General features: G+C 37.1%; 1 protein-coding gene across 2 annotated transcripts; it reads left to right on the top strand.

Moving 5' to 3' along the window:
• Positions 1-159: 159 nt before the first annotated feature.
• Positions 160-21,761, top strand: LOC115918221. 2 transcript variants are annotated; one of them, XM_030997125.1, is made up of 13 exons: positions 160-284; positions 8,429-10,821; positions 10,921-11,690; positions 12,061-12,279; positions 13,048-13,125; positions 13,444-13,667; positions 14,236-14,590; positions 15,157-15,504; positions 16,203-16,414; positions 16,954-17,109; positions 17,658-17,880; positions 18,374-18,430; positions 18,757-21,761. In XM_030997125.1, the coding sequence occupies exons 2-13, from the start codon at positions 8,487-8,489 to the stop codon at positions 19,243-19,245; spliced, it is 5,466 nt and encodes a 1,821-aa protein (XP_030852985.1). In that variant the 5' UTR covers positions 160-284; positions 8,429-8,486; the 3' UTR covers positions 19,246-21,761. The 2 variants fall into 2 exon arrangements, with proteins under 2 accessions (XP_030852985.1, XP_030852978.1); XM_030997118.1 differs by having other exon boundaries at positions 8,429-11,690.
• The last annotated feature ends 1,909 nt before the right edge of the window (positions 21,762-23,670 follow it).

The following is a 23,670-nucleotide window of genomic DNA, read 5'->3' as shown; positions in this document are numbered from 1 at the left end:
TCAGTCCAAAATAAATGACAAAAATATATATTCTTGAAATAAAATATACCTATAAAACAAATCGACTCGCCCGGGTATTCCCCAATAAAACAGATGTTGGATTTCCCGTGACTCTGGCTGGTTTGGGCGCGCGCAGCTTGAATACGTATGGTACATTTACTGTTATGTACGTTGTGGTATTTTGTCTGGCGTCGAACGTGCCAAATACCCACGCACGCACCGAATGACATTTCGTCATCTCTGGAGCTGTTTTAGTGAGTTGGTGAAATTCATCGAGATCACTTGTAAGTATACCAACACATTTTGCACTGAAAAGATCGACTAACTAACGTTAGATCTCAAGTTGGGGTAGATTAAATGGACTCTGTCTTAGTTCTTGCATCAATTGCATGTAACTTTTGAAAAGCGAATGCGCGCTGCGCGAAGCTAAGCCGAAGGTACACATGACATGTACAGGCCGGGTACAGACTACAGAGTACAGGCATAAGCCGCATAGTCCATCTACATCATGGTCCTGGCCATAGCATGCCATCGTAATTGATTACATGAAATATGTGGGTATATTTATCAATTTAGCTAGTACAAACATTTGTGAGATTGCCGTGCCATGCTCTTTCATTTCATTTCATTTCATTTATTTTCCACATTAAAAACCAGAAGATACAAGTAGGGAGGCCAATGCCCAAAATCCAAATCTAACTTTTTAATTACTAATTTGTTTATAATAAAACAAACATTAAAAGAAAGCATTTTCTTTCACTAAGAAAACTCACCCATCTGCCGACTCCAGAAGTTCCATAAAATAGGAGATATCCAGCTAGTTCCTATGAGGCTCCTTCTACGCCTGGCCCTACGTAAGAGCCGTGAAACAATCAATTTCAATTACGTTGAGAATTAGACAGGCCCGAGGGAATGGGCGTGTCATCATGGTCATTGCCCGGACAACAAGTTCAAAACTTCGCACGAAAGTACATTCATGCATCACCGGCTAGCCTTGAATTAGTCGCACACACCGACACAGTACTACAGGCCAGGTACGGTAATTGCATGCAAGCCGCGATCGAGCCATGCTAGCCATGGCATGGAGGGTCAATGGAGAGAAAGCTCGAAAGCCACTCATTGTAAATTAAGAAAGTAATTGAAATAAATAAATAGGCCTACCTTAGTTTTGCGATGTATTCCAATTACTATTTCCTCATGAGTAAAGATCTGACACTGCATTATCATCGATCGATAAATCCAACTTGCACTTGCATGCAGCGATCACAATACGGAATCAAACATATGACTGCACGCATTGATAGACTAGACGTGTACTACTTACGGAGATATTTCTCTCCCTCTCTCTCTCTCTCTCTCACTAACCATATGATGATATCATACACTAAAACACACACGCTCAAATCATGGCATTCATTACACTTCTCAATTGGAGTATAGACTGCTCACGTAGACTTCTTTTTTTTTTTTACTGAAATGTCTTTTTTTACACTTCTCATACATTACTGCACGACACTGGTGTCTAGTGCTGAGAAAAAGGTACTATGTGTGAGACTACGTCAAATTTGTTTTGCGCGCGATGAGACCGGAGCTCATAAATATTCATATTATGATGTCGCAAGACTTCTATTTGGGGCTGAAACAATGAGGTCTCTGTTCACAATTTTCCTTCTCAATTTGAGATGGCTCTAGCTATGGGGCTCAAACCAACGCAAGATTGACAAAAACATCGTACTCTATCTACCTTCGAATGTGCAGTTTGTAAAAATTAAAAAGATATAATCTTTTTATGCCTCCGCCACCGAAGGTGGTGCCGGAGGCATCATGTTTTCGGGTTGTCCGTCCGTACGTCCGTACGTCCGTCCGTACGTCCGTCCGTCCGTCCGTACGTCCGTCCGTCCGTCCCGTTTGACCGTTATCACAATATCTCAAGAACCATTTAAGATTTAAACTTAAGACTCGGGAATAGTATTTATCACCATAGGAAGAAGATCTGATTAGATTTTGGAGTACGTAGGTCAAAGGTCACAGGTCACAGAGGTCAACTTATGAAATTCCTTGTATTGAGTTTGTTAGCGCGATATCTCAAGAACCATTTGAGATTTAAACTTCAAACTTAAGGATAGTATGTATCACCATAGGAAGACGATCTGATTAGATTTTAGAGCACGTATGTCAAAGGTCAAGGGTCACAGAGGTCAACTTATGAAATTCCATACATTGAGATTGTTATCATGATATCTCAAGAACCACTGGAGATTTAAACTTCAAACTTAGTGATAGTGTGTATCACTATAGGAAAACAATCTGATTACATTTTGGGTCACGAGGTCAAAGGTCAAAGGTCACAGGGCTCATTATGTATGCAAAAACAGCTTGTGATCGCGTTATCTGAACAACCGATTGATGGATTCCTGCCAAACTTTGGTCATGTATGTATCTTGCAGAGCTGATGAACTGATTAGATTTTGGGGTCACGAGGTCAAAGGTCACAGGGCTCATTATGTATGCAAAAACAGCTTGTGATCGCGTTATCTGAAGAACCGATTGATGGATTCCTGGCAAACTTTGGTCATGTATGTATCTTGCAAAGCCAATGAACTGATTAGATTTTGGGGTCACGAGGTCAAAGGTCACGGCGCACATTGTGTATGCAAAAACAGCTCGTGATCGCCTTATCTCAAGAACCGATTGATGGATTCCTGCCAAACTTAGGTCATGTATGTTACTTGCAGAGCTGATGAACTGATTAGATTTTGGGGTCATGAGGTAAAGGTCAAGGTCATGCGGCTCATTATGTATGAAAAAATAGCTTGTGATCGTATTATCATTAGAACAGATTGATGGATTCCTGCCAAACTTAGATCATTTATGTATCTTGCAGAGCCAATGAATGGTTCATAAGATCAAAGGTCATGGGCTCATTATGTATGCAAAAATAGCTTGTGGACGCATTCTCATTAGAACTGACAGATGGATTACTATTTAACTCAGGAAATCTTGCAGAGCCAATGAACTGAGTAGATTTTAGGGTCATGAGGTCAAAGATCAAAGGGTCATATATGTTTATGAGAAATTGCTTGTAATCACGATATTCTGAGAACATGTTAATGGATTACAATTGAACTTGAATTTGAAAAATTTCTTCCGTTTCGGTTTGTAAAATTGCTCTATGACGGAGGCATCATTTTCGACTGCGCGCAGTCGAATTCCATCTAGTTTCGTTATATTTTCTAGTTGTTAAAAGTGACATTTGTGCACATCTGATATGTTAATCTCTATCAAAAGTTCTTTGATATTAAATTGGTTCCATATTTTTAGGCTCTACCTTCAGTCATTGAGAAGGTTTTTAGTGAGCTAACCTCTGCGCCCTCTCGTTGCTGTTGTGTGCGCGCTAAGTTCGTCTGCTAAAACAATTATTGGATGGAAATACGTCAAAATCTGCAAGATCGTCAACAAATGGTGAAAGACTGTTACAGATTCGTGATTATAGGTATGTTGTGAAGTGTACAATTGTGTATTTGTTATATATTTTATTCCATATATATTTTTTTTCTTCTTTTTTTCCTTTTGTTTTCTTCTGGTAATTTTCTGACTTGGACGACGAGCGCACAAATCGTAGGCGTAGAAGCCTTACGCCCGGGCATTGGCCTCCCTAATACAAGGTAATTAAGAAAATACATTTTATACATTTGACACATAGAGCAAATGAAAAACAGATACGCATAAAAGAACAATGAAAATCTACATCAGTTAACAAACATCAACATTAAAACATAAAAAGGTGAGTAATGTAGATGGGGCTAGAAAAAGCGAAGCTTATCGAGTCTAGCCCCGGTAGCAATGAAGGGGAAGTCCACCCTGAGAATGTGTGTGGCCAAGTAAAGGCGTAGTAAACTCATCCTCAGGGTGGACTCTCCCTTCACATGTCTGGTTTTATAATTAGATTAAATTGACCTGATGAAAACATAATTGCGATTTGAAACATAATAATAATAATTTTTTTAGATTGATATGAGTATTTAGAATTGCAGAGGTATTTTTTATATTTAAATTTGAATTGTTGTAATGATGCGGATTGTTTGAGACTGTCATCTAAAGCAGACCATGTAAGGTAACCCTGGTACTTTACACTTCTTTGGCCAGTAGCAGGTCTGTAATAAATGCTATGCAAATTCTTGGAGTTTCGGGTGTTATAACAATGTACATCATTGTTGCATCTAAACCAGTTTTGAAGAGAGTTTGGTAATAGTCCCTTTTCAGACCTGTACATAAATTCTCCCAGTTGTAATCTACCTAATTCATATACAGTCAAAACCCTTAATTGTTTAAAGATATTGTTGGTATGGGCCAAATAATGAGACTTGGCAACTATGCGTATTACACGATTTTGCAACAAATGTAAACTATTTAACAAGGTATTTGATTCATTTATCCATAGCATATTCCCATATTGTAAATGGGGTAGAATTAATGAATTGTATAGTAAAAGCAGTACTTTTGACGGTAATACAAATTTCAGTTTTGACATAACTCCAGTAATTCTCGAGATCTTCAATGCAATATCATTAATATGTAAAGACCATGATAACTTGTCATCAATATTAACTCCTAAGAAGCGGGCACTATGCACTTGCTTTAAGGGCTCTAGTGAATCAACAAACTTAAGAGTAAGTAAGTTCTTATCATATTGTTTATTCAATGGTGCAAAATGCATAAAATTTGTTTTCTCAATGTTTATCCTTAACCCATTCACTTTGTACCAAAAATTAACCTTTTGTATTTCTTTATTCATATTATGGACAAGAGTATCTAGTTTCTTCTTGCTTAAAGAGACATTAGTATCGTCTGCAAAAATAATGTATGACAAAGTTGAGGAAACATTTGGCAAATCGTTTATATATAGAATAAACAACAGTGGCCCGATTATTGACCCTTGGGGCACTCCGCATACAAGTTCTTTTTCAAATGAAGTTGCATTATCATAAACAACATATTGTTTTCTTTCCTTTAAATAATCCTTTATCCACTGTAATGGCAGACCCCTCCAACCATAGTACTCCAATTTGGATAATAAGGCTTGATGATTAATTGAGTCAAAAGCCTTTGAAATATCCAATGACAAACAAAGTGAATGTTTGCTATCATCAAGGGAAGTAAGTATTTGGTCCAAAAAATATGTCAAGGCCAATATAGTTGAATGACCAGATCTGAAGCCATATTGAAAATTTGACAGAATCCCTCGTTTCTCAATGTAAGACAATAATCGAGAGTAAAATAATCTTTCCAAGATTTTGGAGAAAATGGGCAAGAGTGACACCGGTCTATATAATTACAAAACTGATCGAGAGAGCCTTTCTTATAGATTGGAGTCACCCTTGCTAGCTTCATACTGTGAGGGAATTTACCAGTGGAGAGGGAAAGGTTAAAAATGTGTACAAGTGGAGCAAGAATGAGATGGATTGATTCTTTAATGACAGAAACAGTTATATTATCATGACCAGGACTTTTACCTATTTTCAATGCCTTCACTATATCTATAATTTCATGACCTTCTATTGGTTTCAGAAACATTGACTGTTGATATTGACCATTCATATAAGACCTACACTTCAGCATGTCAATATTACTGATATCTGTAAACATTGTCCCAATGCTTATGAAATATTCATTGAATTTGTTTGCGATGTCAACAGGATCTGTAAGTTTCTTATTATTTTCATCACGAAAACAGTCTTGGTTCTTTCTTTTGATTCCCCTATTCAACATGTTGTTGATAATATTCCAGGTTCGTTTGCTGCAATTACTTTCTTCAAATTGCTTTGCATAGTAAGATTCTTTTGACCTTCGAATAATTGAAGTTAAAGTATTTCGATACTGTCAGTATACTTTTTTTCTGTACACAGAAGGGTTCTTCAAATACTTTTTGTATAGCTTTATCTTTTTCTTACATGATTTCAAAATTGCTTTTGTAATCCATGGTTTCGATTCCCTTTTTCGGCAACGCTTTTCTTTCAAAGGAAAACAAGAATTATGTATGATATTAAATTTACTGAGAAATACTTCATAAGCTCTATCACATGACTCTTCTTGCATCACATATTCCCAAGAATGTTCAGTCAGGGCAACCCTAAATTTATCAAAGTTTGAGCGAGACATGTCTCTTGAATAAGTTTTATTGCATTGATCTCGCTTAAGCCTTTCGTTATGTTTTGACCGATTGAATACAAAAATTGGAAGGTGGTCTGAAATGTCTGCCAGTAAAATACCGCTTTATAACACTAGACTTGTGTCATTGACAAAAATATTGTCAATAAGAGTTGAACTTGACTGAACTATTCTTGTTTCCTTTGTTATGAGAGGGGCATAAGAGTGAGAAAAAACCATTTCCAAGAAAGAGTTGATGTTGGTCAGAGTGTACATCCAATAAGTTTAGATTGAAGTCGCCTAAAAAGTAGCATGTTTTATTTTCGCGATCAACTTTCTCTAGAATATTGTTAAGATCTGTTATAAAGTCAACACAGCTTTGAGAAGGAGGTCTATAAATTACTGCAATTATCAAGTTTTTACTATTCCTGTGGATTACCTCAATGAAGTAAGATTCAATATTTTCATTAAATACAGACAGATCAGTTCTCTCCTTAATATGAAATGAGGTTTTAGCAAATATTCCAACACCACCTCCACGGGATAGTCGCCCTTTGCCATAATATTCGTAGCCAGCAAGTGACAATAGACAATCTGGACCTTTCGGAAGCCATGTTTCGCTGAGCAGAATTAAATCAACTTTACACTTTAGCAAATCTAGAAACTCAGACATAGTATCAAAGTTTTTGTTGAGACTGCGGCAATTAATATGCATTAAGGATATGTATTCTTCATCCAATAACAAAATTTCGTTATTAAGTTGATCAGGTAAAAAATACTCTGTTTCTTTGTCTATTATATTGTTTATTAGGTCTGTGCCGAAGTTATCAATGGCACTATCATTGCATGATTCTAGTAAGTCTTTCAAATCAAAAATTAAAAATAGGTAGTTGAGATGACATAATGACAAGTACAAGTACGAACACAACTTATGAAAAAACAAAAAACAAATTCTAAAATACAAGAGATGAATAAAAAATATCAAATCCAAAAATCGACCCATCTGGAAGTTTTAAAAGTTTTCACAACTTGACGTAATTATTTATTTCCGTCCACAATGTTCCATACGGTATAATTTCTTCACAGCAGTACTTACAGCATGTATGCTGAAATTAGGAATCACAGAGCCCTGAGGTCTTCACGACAGGTGATCAGCTTCTTGGCAGCTTTGCTCCCGTTTGTTGTTGGTACCGCGACAAATATCCTTCCCTCCGAAGACCATGCCGCAGAAACCCGCTGTTCCTTGTATTTTTTGTATGCTTCTTGAAGTAGAGCGCGACTCCTTGCGGTAAGACCCTCTTGTATGGTGATACCTGTCGATATCAGTTTTCGTCGATTTCTCAGAAGTTCCTGGCGTTTACGGTGTGATGTCAATTTCACAATGATTGGTCGCTCTCCCCTTTTCGCGTTAGAATCGCGAATCCCAACTCGATGACTGATGTCTATTTCAGCATGTTGCATATCAACATTGATTTTCTTGGCTACCTCCAAGACGATGTCGTCCGTCTTTGATCTGGTTATACACATGGCATGAAAGACTAGATCTATAGAGTACCGAAGCTGTGACGTCATTAAAATCAATTTTTAGAATTTCTCAATTTTTTCTTCATTTTCCGATAGAGCGTCAAAAATAATGTCCAAATGTCGAAAATCGAATATGTTAAGTATTGGCTGAGATATGACCATCTGAATAAATATATGTCCTATGGGAACTCAATGTTATATGCTCTGGCTCCTAGTGGTTAGGAGCCAGAGCATATAACACTGAGTTCCCATTTATTCAGATGGTCATATCTCAGCCAATACTTGACATAGTTTTCAACATTTGGACATTATTTTTGATGCTCTTTCGGAAAATAAAGAAAAAATTGAGAAATTCTAAAAATTGATTTTTTTTTTTTGATGACGTCACACTTCACCACTCTTTAAGCCTAGGAATTAGGGGCAGAAGTCTTGATTTGGTATTCTTATCAGATGTTTATACCTTACATTAAACTTTTTTGTGAACCAAGGATTTCAAGTCTATATCGAGTCTATCTACGATTATGTAGACTGTATAGGCTTTGTACATATTTGGTGCAAGTGGAACAATAGGAGGACATTGAAGAAGTTACATTATATTTTGGCTGGCAAAAGTGATGAGCTGTTTAGCTTGCTAAATATGATGCTGTGTATTTATTTATGGAAACAGTCGAAACGCAAAAATGAACATAAGGCATGCTAACAAAGTTCATATCATGATATTAATGTTATAATTATGCAATATTCATTTGATTCACAGATCTGATGTGTAAGCTGAAAAGTATCAAGTGAAGTTCGTAGGACTTCCATCACCCACCATGGATTTCGCAGACTGCCTGTCAGCCTTTGAAGATTTCCTACGCACCAAGGAGACATTCAGGTGTTCCAGTGAAGAAATGGATTCCTTCTTGCAAACTTTATCCATTACTGAGGAGACCAGGGATCTTGTAAAGAAGGCCATAATGGGAAATCCTCCTCCAACTCTCAAGGTGCACAAGCAGACAGTATCTCTTTCCAGTTGTTACATTGACAGTATCAAACAAATGCAGGATGTTCTGCAGAAAGACAGGACTGGAAAGTTGGGCCATATCATGCAAGAAATTCAAAAATCACTGGGCCTTCCTCAGAGGAACATGTTCTGGGAGATCACAACGATTCTTGAATTTTCAGGCGAGGATAGGGTTTCTGTTAGGATTTGTGAGCAGAAGCAACGAGTCTGTGAAGCGAAAGTGAAGATGCATCAGTATTTCTTGCTGGAAGGTTTGCAAGACGTCGTTGCCTGTCTTTCAGAAATTGGAAATAGTTCTTTAGAGGATGTGTGGAAATCATGTAAATCGTCATCTGCTCCACTTGCCATGCAGAAAGTGGGCATGAATCAGAGTAAATTTGAGAAAACGCTGGAGAGTTTCCCCGAAGCTTTCCAAGTTGAAGATGGTAAAGTGTTCTTGAAAGACAACCCCCAAATCACATACTCATTGATTCTTTGCCATATGCAGTCAGCTCAACATAAACTCAAAGATCACCTGTACAATAAAGGTGCTCTTCTCAAGAATGAACTGTTCCATTTGACCCCACAGCTGCTAAGTAGAGCAGAGATACTCGCAATGGGAGAAGGCATGGAAACATTCTCTTTTGCTCTGCAGTCACTACGTGATGATTTCCTTCTAATACCACCTCACATGCTAGTCGTTGCCCAAGGAACATCTCAAGTACAGGACAATCCTTTTGTAAGTGCTGTCTCCAAGATCAAAGACTTCATCAGAGGCGAAAATGCTGGGAATGGCACTTTAATGAGCCAACTTTTAAGAGTTGTTAATAAGACGCTGGGTCCTTGTGAGCAAGCAGCAGTAGGAAACACTAGCCAGAAGCTCAGAGAAACCATTGCTGCCTATCCAGGCCACTTTATCATCGGACATGGCACAGTTTTTGTCGTGTCAGATGATGCCGTCCTTCTGGATGTTATGAACATAAAAATGCAGAATCTTCCAATTACCAAGATCGATCAGGAGATAAGTAGTAGTGAGTGTTCATCAGATCAGTACACAGAATCCTTTGAGGACTCTGCAAACTCCTACCCTCTTGATCAAGAAACGGGTTCATCGCAAACCGATAATGATGTCTGTAGCTCTGTTCAGTATACTGAACAATCTGAATGCTCAGCAAACTCTGACCCTCCCAATCGTGACGAAGGTTCACACTGTACAGATAATGATGTATGTAGCTCCATTCAGAACACTGAACATCCTGAAGGCTCGACAAACTCTGGCTATCTTGATCATGACACAGGTTCACTCCATACAGAAAATGAGGCACAAAGCTCCATTCAGAACACTGAACTCCCTGAAGAATTGGCTAACTCTGACACTCCTTACCGGGACACAGGTTCATCCCATACAGATAATGATGTATGTAGCACGGTTCAAAACACTAAATGTCTTGAAGACTCTGTACATTCTGACACTTCTGATCAAGACACACGTTCACCATGCACTGATGATGATGTATGTAGCTCCGTTCAGAACACTGAACATGATGAAGACTTGTCAAACTCTGTCACTCCTGATCAAGACACAGGTTCCACATGCATTGATGATGATGATGTATGTAGCTCCATTCAGAACACTGGAGATCCTGAAGACTTGGCAAACTCTGACCCTCTTGATCAAGGAACAGGTTCATCGCACACCGATAATGATGTCTGTAGCTCTGTTCAAAATACTGAACATTCTGAAGACTTCACAAACTCTGACCCTTCTATTCAAGGCACAGCTTCACCTGATGGTGTATGTAGCTCTGTTCAGAAGACTGAACATGATGAAGACTTGTCAAGCTCTGTTACTCCTGATCAAGACACAGGTTCCACATGCAATGATGATGATGGTAGATGTAGCTCCGTTCAGAACACTGAACATGGTGAAGACTTCGCTATCTCTGACCCTTCTCATCACAACACAGCTTCACCTCATGCAGATGATAATGCATCTACCGGTAGCTCCATTCAGAAATCTGAACATGATGAAGACTTGGCAAACTCTGTCACTCCTGATCAAGACACAGGTTCACCAAGCACTGATGATGGTGTATGTAGCTCCGTTCAGAACACTGAACATGATGAAGACTTGTCAAACTCTGTCACTCCTGATCAAGACACAGGTTCAACATGCATTGATGATGATGATGTATGTAGCTCCATTCAGATCACTGGAGATCCTGAAGACTTGGCAAACTCTGACCCTCTTGATCAAGGAACAGGTTCATCGCACACCGATAATGATGTCTGTAGCTCTGTTCAAAATACTGAACATTCTGAAGACTTCACAAACTCTGACCCTTCTATTCAAGGCACAGCTTCACCTGATGGTGTATGTAGCTCTGTTCAGAAGACTGAACATGATGAAGACTTGTCAAGCTCTGACCCTTCTCATCACAACACAGCTTCACCTCATGCAGATGATAATGCATGTACCGGTAGCTCCATTCAGAACTCTGAACATGATGAAGACTTGGCAAACTCTGTCACCCCTGATCAAGACACACGTTCACCATGCACTGATGATGATGTATGTAGCTCCCTTCAGAACAATGAACACGATGAAGACTTGTCAAACTATGACACTGCTGATCAAGACACAGATTCACCAAGCACTGATGATGATGTATGTAGCTCCGTTCAGAACACTGAACATGATGAAGACTTCGCTAACTCTGACCCTTCTCATCACGACACAGTTTCTGCAGATGCTGATGTATGTAGCTCCATTCAGGACACTGAACATGATGAAGACTTCCCAAACTCTGATGCTCCTGCTGACACCACTTCACCCGATACAGATAATGATGTACATGCATGTAGCTCGGATCAGACTCCATCACTAGGGCAAGACGAAGTTGAATCTCTTGGAAGTGAGATCATCTCAGACTCAGAGTCTCTTCATTCTGGAACAAGTAGCGAGGCAGGAAACCTGGACCCAGATACTGTACTTTCAGAATCAACAGACCAAGAAATAGTCACTATTCTTCAGGTGAGTTGTTATGCTGTGAAATCTGCTAAATCCACTTCTAAACTTGATCATTTGTGCTAATGTTTGTTCAATGCAGATCAAACATTGCTACTTTTAACACTGTTGCAAGTTCAGCCCAACCTTTTCAGTTTACAGTTTTCAGTTTAATGTCCTTACAAAATAAAATGCAAGTTAAACAAGTTTGGTCTCTATATTGAATGATATAAAAAGCAGTGTATTCATTCACATCAGCCATTTGAATATCTCCATAATTTACTATAATGAATGACTAATGTAAATAAACATGTATTCTCTGATCGATTTTTTTTATTATTATTTTTTTTTTTGGTGGATTTTTATGATATCTACTGTCTCATCTCATACACTGCAGGACTTGAACTATTTTGGTAAATTGATCAAGGAGTTTCTAAGCAAGGCGACCTATCCGATACTATCTGTATCATTATCTGATGGTTGGTTGATTGCCAGTCTCTGGGATGGACCTACCTTCGCTACCTGCTTGACCCCCTCATCTTGTGATCAACAGCAGATACTTGGACCATCTGAAAGGATCGCATTGGATTTCTTGACCAGTAAATCGATCCTGAAGGTGCTTACCAATATTTTCACTTTGAACAACTATGTATTATTAGTAAATGTAGAAACAAATGTTCATGTTTATATAGTATATTTAGTAATTTTGAGTGAATTTTTGTACTTTTTTGTGGGCAAACTATTACTCCCCTTGGTTGCCACTTGACATGCTACATTTATTTGAGTTAGAGATTCAAGAAGTATCCACTTTGACGACTCTTATGGCCAGAAAGATATTACATTTCATGGGAAGGGCGCAAATTTATCAATGTGTCACTGCCAATTTTAAAGATATTGCAATCATGAAAGAGGTATGGACTATTGGGAAATACATGTATGGTCAATGTCGTTTTTTGTCTACCATGTAACTTCATGTCTTGATCAACCAAAGAATAGAAAACCTAAAAGAAGCATAACTAACAGAAAGAGCCGAATCACAGCTTATTATATAGTTCATAGTAGACTCTACTATATAGCCTGAATATGCACATCTTAAAGCCTATCTGCACTAGTTTGGCCAGGAGGGATTAGACCTCCCTCCATGGTCACTGACTGGTGGTTATCTCATCAAATCACGGCTCTCAATTAACATAAGAAAAAGGGGACTATGGGGGACCAAAGGGTACCGCTTAGGCATTGTTTGTTGTAAAGAGGGCGCGAGTAGCTACAAGCACTGCAGTACCGTTTTAAGTTGGAGAATTTACAATATTTAATTTCATCACCCAAATTTATTTTTCTCCCTCTTTTATGTATAAATTCTAATCCATCCCATTTTTAACTGCAGGTTGTTTTCGATTGGAAGCATTGTTTTGAGATAAGTGATGCACTTGGAATGCAGATGGTCAAAGTGTTTGACTTGATGGTAAGTTGATATAAAATCTAGAAATCTGATGTAAAGGTTACATGGTGTTGGTTGATGATTAAATACTGATGTCTTTAACTCGATTCTGACTGAAAGATTATAATACCGTAATGTAGATTGTAGTATTCGTTATTAGAAGATCTTGAATTTTAAGTTTAACCAGCAATAAAATGAGAGGTGTATTAATTGATGATCCTAATACATGTGTATATTTGATTTAAATGCCAGACACCATTTACTCAGGATCACTTTAATAATGGAATCCAAAGCCATTTTTAAAATTTATTTTTATAAATAATTATTGTTATTATGTTGCAGGTGGCAGAAAGGCTCATCAGGCCCGGGTCCAAGTTCTCTCAGGCTCTGCCTGAATCCCTGAATTTCTTTGGCATTGATCCCTGTCATACCGTAGAGGTTTGTATAGGAACTATCCAGGCTCCTGTCTATGGTGAGGTGTACAGTAAGGAAGCGATTCTCAAGCTCAAGGAAACGGCAAGGTGGACCATGAAGCAGGTCCCATATCTCTATCAAAAGATGTTAAGGTAAGTACTGACACATGATTAAGGATTTATTATGTGCAGATTAGACTGGAAAGTGTTTAAACAATTATGAAGGGAATAAATTGGTATTGAGATTGCATGTGAAACAATTTAATACAAGTTGTCACCACTTTATTTCCGCTCTACAAAGTAGATTTTTACTTTTCATTTAGAGGCTTTTAGAATGTGCATGCCCAGGCATCTACTCACTTGCTACAATGCCAAAGTGATAAAGCTGAAGGCCATTTTAGCAATGCCCATTTACTGTCTTATGTCCTGTCCCTTAAACTGATCATGCCCGGCACTAACATCTTTTGACAAGACATTAATCCACATTTGCCACTCTCCACCCTGGTGTGAATGGGTACCTGGCAGTTGCTGGGGTAATGATATTTGAAGGCCCCTTAGGAATAACAGCATTGGTGCTGATGAGGCTTTCCTGGGAATTTTTTTTTTAATTATTTTACATTATGAAGAGCGAAGAATCACTCTTCCTTTTGAACTTGAAATGGAAGCAATCAAGAGCTGTTAACAAGCTATCCAATTGTTTTACAATTCCTATTTCTCACAGACTGATGAAACCATACCAGATCACCAAGGTAAGCAAACTATATGATGATGAAGTTGAAGACCAGCCTTTCCCATCCAGCCAGAATGAAGAACCATCTTGTAGTGCTATCACATCATCCATAACCAGTTCTGTCACATCGTCAGCATCGCCAAACGCTTCTAAGAATTCTGCTCCTGTTGTGTCATCCTCTGAAATGGGTTCACAGGTGCATGTTCCTGTTACATCATCAACAAAAGTAAAGGCCACTTCTGAGATGCCTGTCTCTGTCCATAGAGTGTCCTCAACCTCTGGTGATTTAGATGAACCCGACAGCAAGGGTCTAGCCCAATCCAGCAATGACCTTTTTTATACCGAGGTAACTCGAATCCTTGAATTTGATAAAATATTTGTGTCCTCTTTTGAAATGAAACCTACAATTTTAAAATGTATTTTCAGAGAGAAGAATATCCTGTATTCTGTAAATGATTATGATCAATGAATGCTTGAATTTAATTAAATATTTATTTCCTGTTTTTTAAATGAAAACTACATTTTAAAAATATATTTTCAGAGAGAAGAATATCCTGTATTCTGTAAATGATCATGATCAATTCAAAATCTACCCCCAATCTGTCCTATGCTTATAGTTCAGATTAAAGTTATAAGCAAGCTGAAAGGAAATCACCGTGGCCTATGAGAACTATATTGATATTTCATTGGTAGAATCAAACTTTTATACTGGGATGTACTACATTTTTCCATCAATTTAGACGGATACAACATTATCTCTAGAAAATTATCCATGTTTGATGATGTGAGAAAGCATTCTTATAACCTGTTTTAATGGTTAGTAGTAACAATCCTTGTGTTAAAATCCACTTCTATCCAGTGAAGGTTTGTCTTAAAACACTGATTGTTCTCTTACCATTTTATTGTTCGTAGGAGAACCTTCAGAGTGATCTGCTTTCAGGACCCGAGGTGGATTCTAACTTTCTCAACAGGGACAATAGATCCAGGCCTAGCAGATCCAGGACCACATCCGGGTCTAGCAGATCCAGGACCACATCTCCGTCTAGCAGATCCAGGACCACATCCCGTAGATCCAAGAAGATGCAGACAACCAAGAAACAAGAGGAATCCTCTCGACAAGTCACAGAAGGATCAGGAAGTACTCCCTCTCCGATGGCTTATGAAGACGGGACATCTGAACAGTTGTCTTGCATGGTCAATGCCAAAGTACTCCACTATGATGATGCAGGAAAGCCAATTCTAATCACTTGTGCTAATGAGGTATGTACTGTAAAACTAGAAACTTTGCATGCATGAAATGTTCTTGAATTTCAAGATTGACTAAAATTTGCAAAAGTTTCAAGGCAATGGACTAATTGTAACACAATTGATTCAATGCTCATTTTTTGCAATTTGGGAAAGTTTCTTGCTTTCGAAATGGCTGTCATTCATAATTGGCATCACGGTCGTACTTTAGTTGAAAAATATTGAATAGATTATATCTGATATTTAGTAACATTTTTATAAAATGGGACAAATGTCATCAATGATTTATTAGATGAGAGTAATTGAACTCTTTGATGGCTCCGTCTACATTCAGAGGATGACCAAGAATGCCACACACGCTTTCCTTTCGACCCAGGGAATCTCTACCATCAGGTTCAAGTGAGGTATGGCCCACCTGGTCCTGTCTAAATCTCCTTCAGACTCGAACAGGAAGATGCATAGTCCTCGAGCATAAATGGGGATATAGTATAGATGGAGGAACTGTGTTCAACTGTGTGGAGGAACAGGCAATGAAACACCTCTTGGTCTGTATGCCCCCTCCTAACAGAACCATGTCCTCCCAAAGACCTAAAAGGGTTTGATGCCAAGGCCAAGTCTTGTGTCCTGCACTGGACTGGGCTTGTATAGTGACTTTGAGAAAAAGAAGTAATTGATAAAAAGTTGTTTTCATGATTCATTTAATATCTTTTCAGCTTGCCAACGAAGCCATCAATCCATGTCAGATCAGTCATGAACTATCCAAGGAATTTGGAGAGATTGTTATGCATGACCAGGAGAAGTTCCTTGAGGCCTTTGGTATCTGCATCAAGTATAACCTGAAGAAGCTTTCGGAGACGGATAAATCCCTTGCACTGGATCAACTCACAGAGGTGGTCATGGATTTGGGAAGAAAGCCAAGTGCAAGGTATTTTGTTGTTGTTGCACTTTTATCAAGACTCATGCTTGATGAGGACAGACATTTCTGTTCATCATAATTTACAGTACTGGCATATGCTATGTCATACAAATACATCATTTTTCCCCTTTTCTTTTTCTTTTCTTCTTTATAAAAAAAAAATGGAATATGTGTATATAGGAACATTGATCAAATGAAATATGTGACAGATCACAATTGACATTAGGATGTGTGGTATTCAGAGAAGCATAGGTACAAATACAAATAGTAACAAGTGATATAAATGCTTTTTGAGCCTTAAGAAGATATCTTATTCTTCATCATAGAACATGACAATGAAATTATTCAACACTTATTGCCACTCTATTTTTCTCTTAAAAGTTAAAGATTGGTATGATTAAAAATCTTGAACATATTTCACCACACATTATTTATTAGGGTTTCATGTAGAGGTGACATGATTGGACATTCATTCTATTTGTAGTTTATTATTTTACATTTATTCAAATATGCTTCTAAAATCTTGTGGGGTTTTATGATGCACACAGGTATTACCAACCAGGACACCCTGGTCAGCTGAAAATCAAGAACATTGGTGACAATAAACTCACGAAGCAAGATCTCAAAGACATTCTGGAAGGACATTGTTCACCGGTATCAAGTGATCATAGGTCTACTATCAAAGGAACACTTCATAGAGTGGGGTAAGTATATTATATGTGTAACTTGATTGATAATAGTGATAACATCCACATTAATGTTGTGTATATATTTTTCCCACAGATGGTTGGAGATGCTCAAGCCACTTCCAAATTTATTAACTATTATTACCATATTTTATTTTTGTTAAGCGCTTAGAAACTTTGTATTAAGCGCTATATAAATGTAATATATTATTATTATTATTATTATTATAGCTTTAGCCCTGCTATCATAAAGAGCTGAAAAGTATTCTCAAGGAATCAGTTCCTACCAGGTACCCATTTTACCAAACATGGGGTGTGCTATAAAATGCATAATATGTGATAGGTACGAAGAAGGATTACGTAAATTCGATGAGATGTTTGCAGTTTAATAAAGGACATAAATGAACACCAAATAAATGAACACCAATTTAAAACAATGTTATGTGAAATACACCCCCTTACTTTAATTGGTCCAGAAGTGTGAGGATCCAGTAGTATCATACAATTTTCGTAAGAAGCATCTTTGCATAGTAATATCCTTATTATTTTATCTTTTTACCTTCCAGGATTATGTGCAATCGTCAAAATGAACCAATAGGTCTCACAACTCTCACTAAGCATGCGGTCCTAGGATGTGCGACCCCTCTCTTTGACCTCATGAACCAGGGACAGTCCATTCTCTTTGTAGGGAGTCCTGGTGTTGGAAAGAGTACCATATTGAGGGAAGCAGCCAGGGTGATAAATGATGTTGTGATGAGGCGTGTGGTCATCGTTGATACATGCAATGAGGTGCGTACTGCTTTAATGGGTCATTTAGAATAACAAGACATGTGTATTTTTCTGTTTCAATGTTGTTTTTCTATCCTTTTCTCCATTTCATTTCCCACTTTCCCCTTTCAGTTTTGTTCTCCTTTATATGACTTTTAGTCTCTCTTTGTCACTTTGCAACACCTTTTTTTCTCAGTCTTCTATAAATATTTGAAGTAAATAGTGATTTTATTTTAGAATAAAAAATAAAACTCTCATTGCAACTCTTGAAGTAAGAGCATCATAAAGCATGTAAAATTGAAGATAACTTTTGTTTTGTAGTAGTGAATGTTTACAATTGATTGTGGATGAAATTGATATCACAGGTGATCAGAATATCCTATAGTCTGCATAGCTATTGATAAGTTTGCATTTGCATATATTCCTTTTCATTTATTTAAGTAAATTGTAATTACATACTGAGGTGATCGTGATACAGAATGAGGGAGCTAATAATGTTTTTGTTGTTGTGCAGATTGCTGGTGATGGGGACGTACCACACCCTGCTGTAGGAGGAGCAAGGCGTGTTCAGGTATGCTGGTAAAAATGCATCGCCTTTAGGGTACTAGAGTCTTGTGTGTACTAGATTGAAGGAGTAGTATTTCATATCACATTATTCCATCAAAGCCCTGTCTAGATTATATTTACCTGATTTTTCTTGTTGCTGAAGTTAGTTCTGTAAACCCTGGTGTGCTTCAGTTATATTGTCAAGAATTGAAGGTACTTAAAAACAGTTAACTGAAAAGCCCTTTTTGCCAGTTTGTATGATATGTACCTTAATGAAGCAGTATACAGTTCATTTCATTGAGACTATATAGAGTTCTGACAACACTGATCATACTTGTGTGCTTTGTACAGCTTCCTGACCGTGATTCACAGCCGAACATGATACGAGAAGTAGTGCGCAACCACAGTCCTCACACCCTTGTCATTGACGAGGTCGTGACTGAAGCGGATGCTGCGGTGGTCCATGCAACCAGAGAGAGAGGTATCCAAGTGATCTCTGCAGCACCTGGACAGACTCTCCAGGATGTCATCCTCAACCCAAAGCTCAGACACCTCTTTGGTGGAATCCAGAACATGGCCATGAGCCATCCTGGTCAGGGCATCACTGGACACACCGTCATGCAGAGGACACAGCCAGCAGCGTTTGACATCCTTGTAGAGATGTATGATCGGTACCGCTGGATTGTGCATACGGATTTTACGCATTCCATTGACCTCTGTCTTCAGAAGGTACAGGTTGGCGTCCAGGAGAGGAGAGTGTTTTTGAAAGAAGTGTCAAAGGGTTCACAAGGAATTCCTCAAGTGTTGGTGCGAGATCTTTTTGTCATGTATCCCCTATAATAAAGGATTTGAACCAAGTCCTTTATGGACTCAGGGTGCAGTTGAGAATAAAATACCAGTCATTCCTTGAATCGATTTATTATACTTTGGGAACTTATCATGGTTAGTAAGTATGAAACTGCCAGCACATTTATTTGGTCTTGTTCCAGTTCATCTTTCACTTTAGCTGTAACAGATCTTTGATCTAATGAATCCTAAGAAGAGTAGAAAGCCTGTGAAGGTACTGAAGGCAAAATGTATTGGTCTTGTGGTTTCATAAACCTTTTGTCAGTTGGTGCTAAGAGTATAGCCAAACCAATACGTCTCATGCTTAATACTGCCAATATTGAAATATTATATTTGCAAAAATTAGTGCTGCTTATTGGTGTAGACAGTTATATTTGTATCACTTAAAATTGTGTGAACTTCAGTTCATTATGTTTGGAAATTTAAGATATTTATCTACGTTTGTCAATGTTGTTCACTTCAATGTAATTCAAAGTTTGTAATTATCATGACATTGTGTGACATAGTCATTCTTCAGTGTTAGATCTCTTTGTTTGTTCTGTAGCTTCATCATGCCATGTTACCAAATAATTCTGACCCAGAGTTTGCAAAAAAACATCAGGTTATAAAGGTTTACATCCTTCTATATTAAAGAGAACGTGACAATTCATACTGCCTTTGAGATAGGTGTAAATCACTGTATGTATTAGGTATGTATGGTATACTTTGTTTTGTTAATAAGTCTTCCTCTTTTTTGTTGTTGTTATGGAAATGTATTGGTAAATCAGGTATTAATATGTTGGATTTTTTTTGTAAGTAGTCTAGTACTTGTAAGAAATCAGAGTAATTATTGTAATTGTGTCAATACTCATATGTGTGTTAAAAAAGGAAGGATTAGATGTAATTTTCATAACCATAATGTGCCTTACTGCTTCATTACCAGTACAATACAAAGAATCCTTAAGTAAAGATTTTCAAGAAATCTGTCTACATGTAATATTGCTTTGATTTACATACCACATAAATTAGACAAAATAATATTGAAAGGCCATCCAACCAATGTTAGAAGATAATTTGAATGAAAGCGGAAAAATAAAATAAAATAAATAAATTAGACCAATAATAAGAAATTTATGAATGTTTGATATATGAGATCACTACAGCTATGCAAATCTCAAATTGGCAAAATAGTGACCTAGTGACGAATAACTGTCGTGTAATAATATATCACTAATTTCTGTTCTTTCCTCAAGTGCCTGCATGCACCCTTGGGCCACTACTTAAAATATGTTATGTAGAGTATCATTACAGGGCATCTAAAAAGAAAAGACTATCCCAAGTCATACATATCGAAAACAATGATAGTCATGTTTTGTGTTGGAACAAATAGGAAGGTTGCCTGCCACTACATCACAGCGACATTACTGATTCAGCCCGCAATTTGACGTTCCGATACTTATACCGGTAGTGATTACAAATTTCAGAAAATTCATAACTTTCTATATTTTTGGTCGGGTTTCATTCAAACAAGGTCTACTTCTGAAATGTCTCTGCCTTCCTTGAGAGTTGTATGCTATTAAGGTTGTATGCAAGGCTTTATATCATTGTACATGTAAATTTTATTCATCATTATTGTTTGGGCGTGGTTTGTATTTGTATATTATCAAGACATGTATGATTGTATGTTACTTTGCATTAACTGTTGTTCAATGTTTTTTGTCCAGTCATTATCAGCACTTTCCAGGAAATGTGTATCTCATTGTGTATGACCTTTAAAGCAGGTCAACTTATGAAGTTATAGGTGTTTAGCCTTGCTATTGCAATAGCTAAACATGGTGACAGTATAGCTATATGAAGATGATCCAATTACATTTTGGGGCTAGTAGGTCAAGATCATAGTCGTCGGTCGACATTTAATTTATAGACTTTGGTTTTCATCATGTTATGTCATGAATAATTTCATCCATTTCCTATACCAAATTTAAGGAGGCGGCATATAGAAGACGCAGTCGCATTTTTCTTGTTTAATTAAGCTGGAGAGAAAGAGAGAAGAGTAACAAGTAACCACATGTGTCGGTTGTTAGTGTCTAGATCAGTTTTTGTTTCTATCACTGTTTGTTACTGTGTCTGTTAGATTATCATGAAAAATAATTGTGAATTCAAAAATACCAATTAGAACCATGTCTAACATTTTGTTTAGATCTTTTTAGGATGGTTGGTATTTTCTGCAGGCCATACAGATAGTGGAGAATAATTGTATTAAAGCCTTTACAGTATGTGATGCATGAATGTACTTTGTATTCCAACAAATAGTATATAAGATCTCCATTATAGTTTTTTTTTTAAGTGTCATTCATACTTACATACAAAATATTTTGTGAGACGATGATTTAATCTATTGCTGAAATGTGGAAGAGCTGAAGTAATGGTGTTTGGTACACATACAATATAGACATTCACTCTTCTACAGTTGGAGTGATACCATAATTTGAATGCTAATCATTCTTGCAGAATAATTATACAGATATTAATTCATGCTGTCTGCATTTTATATTTGAATACTTGGTATCGGTAAAGTAAAGTGATATCAATAGACCAGTTCACGGTTGGCACCTTACTGCAATGACCCCGAATATCTACAGATCTTCAAAACATGAAGAGGTCCCACTTTGTACATTTTTAAATAATCACTCCTACAGCGATGGAGGTGCTATATGAATAGCCTTTGTTCCCCCTTTTCAAAGAATACTTCCACCTGTGTACCATTGAGTGCACTAAATGTGCATCAATGAATAATGTTACATAACTTTAATGAGCACGTATTCAGTATTTCGTCTCCGTGTATTTCAAAATTTATTCTGCAATGACCTTTATCTGCTCATGCTCAGACTGCAACCGTGAACTGGCTTATTGTATTGACCCAAATATAGAAAGAAGGACCACCTCTCCTCCAACAGATTAATTCTTTGATTTAAAGGGATCGTTTAACAATGTTAAATCTGAGATACACGGTCTTACATGTTACCAGTGTCTGTGATAATGGTGTAATACTGAAGCCCTAAAAAAATCGCGCTTCAAAATGATCAAGAAGTGCCTCAAAAAAGTAAAAATCTTTGAGTGACTGGTTTTACCATACTCGTTTTCCCCAGTAGACTGTAGTGTTATGAAAACCGTTCGGTGAACGGTTTTCAAAATTTGTAATTCCAATCATTAATATCTTGATAATCAGACAGGCGATCGGCTTGTTAAAGTCATGGAGTTCCTGACTGACCTAAAGGTTTATAATTATCATTGCAGCACGAGCTAAATCAAGGATTATTTCTAAAGGATCTAAGACAAAGTTACCGGATCCCTTTAAGATCATTTAACCCTGCTTAAGAAAACACACAAATGATGGCACTGAGCTATTACTGACTGATTATATGAAGGAGAAAGCAAACATCCTTAATGTCATGCTTTATAGCAGATTATCACCTACAACCTATCATGTTATGTAGTAGTATAGGAATATTTTCACATGACCTGACTCGATATGTTGATGACGTAAATACCTACTTTGAGTTGAACAAGTAAGGAATGCGTAACAGGAAATTGTGATGATATTTCTTTGATATTACCAGTTTTATTCCATTTCTCATGTCCCATGTCCCTGTGTTTGACATTGCTACAGTGTATAGTTATGCGATGTCAATTGTCCAATAATTGAATTGTTTAGTCTTGAAAGATCACTGTCATGTACAGTTACTGTAAATTCTTTTGGCTATAATAAAATATTTACTTTTACAAGAAATATAATCTAGTGCAATTTTTGTGATTTCATACGTGTATTTGTTTTGAAATGATATGGTGTTTGTACGAATTAGAGATGGCAGACTTAGGTGAAACCTTTATTTCAGGGTTTTTTCCTGCTTCCCTTAATTGTTATATCTAAAAAAATTATTTAAAAAAAAAATGAGTTTAATATATTTAAAGCAACATCAAAATGTTTTGTTTTGAGATTTTGAGATCTATAAAAGCTTAACTCCTTTTTTTTTTTTTTTTTTTTTTTTTTTACTTATTAGGTTCTGTTTCCCAACCGACTTTGGTAATTTTTGTTTTGATTGGCGCACAATGAATAGACCACTTCATAAATATAAGAACGTTTTTTTTCTCGAGTGATGAAATGAGATATTGCTTCACTCCAACATTTGGCAAGCTTTTCTGTTTTCTTCTGGATTCATAATATATCATGTTCTCTTGTAAACTTTGCACACTGTTTGCGCATTGGCAGTTAAAGGTTATTTGTACAAAATGTAATACTCATCGAGATGAATGCTGAATACCTAACTAGTTAAAAAATGTTATGTAATTATTCATGTATGCATCAACGCGTAGTTAAACACCTTCAAAACTTTGGCACTGATTAATCTAAAATGCACAGAGTGGGACTCTCCATGTTTA

The sequence above is a fragment of the Strongylocentrotus purpuratus genome, unplaced genomic scaffold (genome assembly GCF_000002235.5).
Source record: "Strongylocentrotus purpuratus isolate Spur 01 unplaced genomic scaffold, Spur_5.0 spur5_contig_858, whole genome shotgun sequence".
NCBI classification, from domain to species: Eukaryota; Metazoa; Echinodermata; class Echinoidea; order Camarodonta; family Strongylocentrotidae; genus Strongylocentrotus; species Strongylocentrotus purpuratus.
Note: the sequence above shows the minus strand (reverse complement) of the source record. Positions and strands in the feature narration are given on the sequence as shown.

Excerpts from the sequence above, each read along its gene's own strand:
- LOC115918221 (XM_030997118.1), top strand. The coding sequence starts at position 8,487 with ATGGATTTCGCAGACTGCCTGTCAGCCTTTGAAGATTTCCTACGCACC. Across the intron at positions 14,591-15,156 it reads ATGACCTTTTTTATACCGAG|GAGAACCTTCAGAGTGATCT; the intron begins GTAACTCGAATC and ends TATTGTTCGTAG. Across the intron at positions 17,881-18,373 it reads TCGTTGATACATGCAATGAG|ATTGCTGGTGATGGGGACGT; the intron begins GTGCGTACTGCT and ends GTTGTTGTGCAG.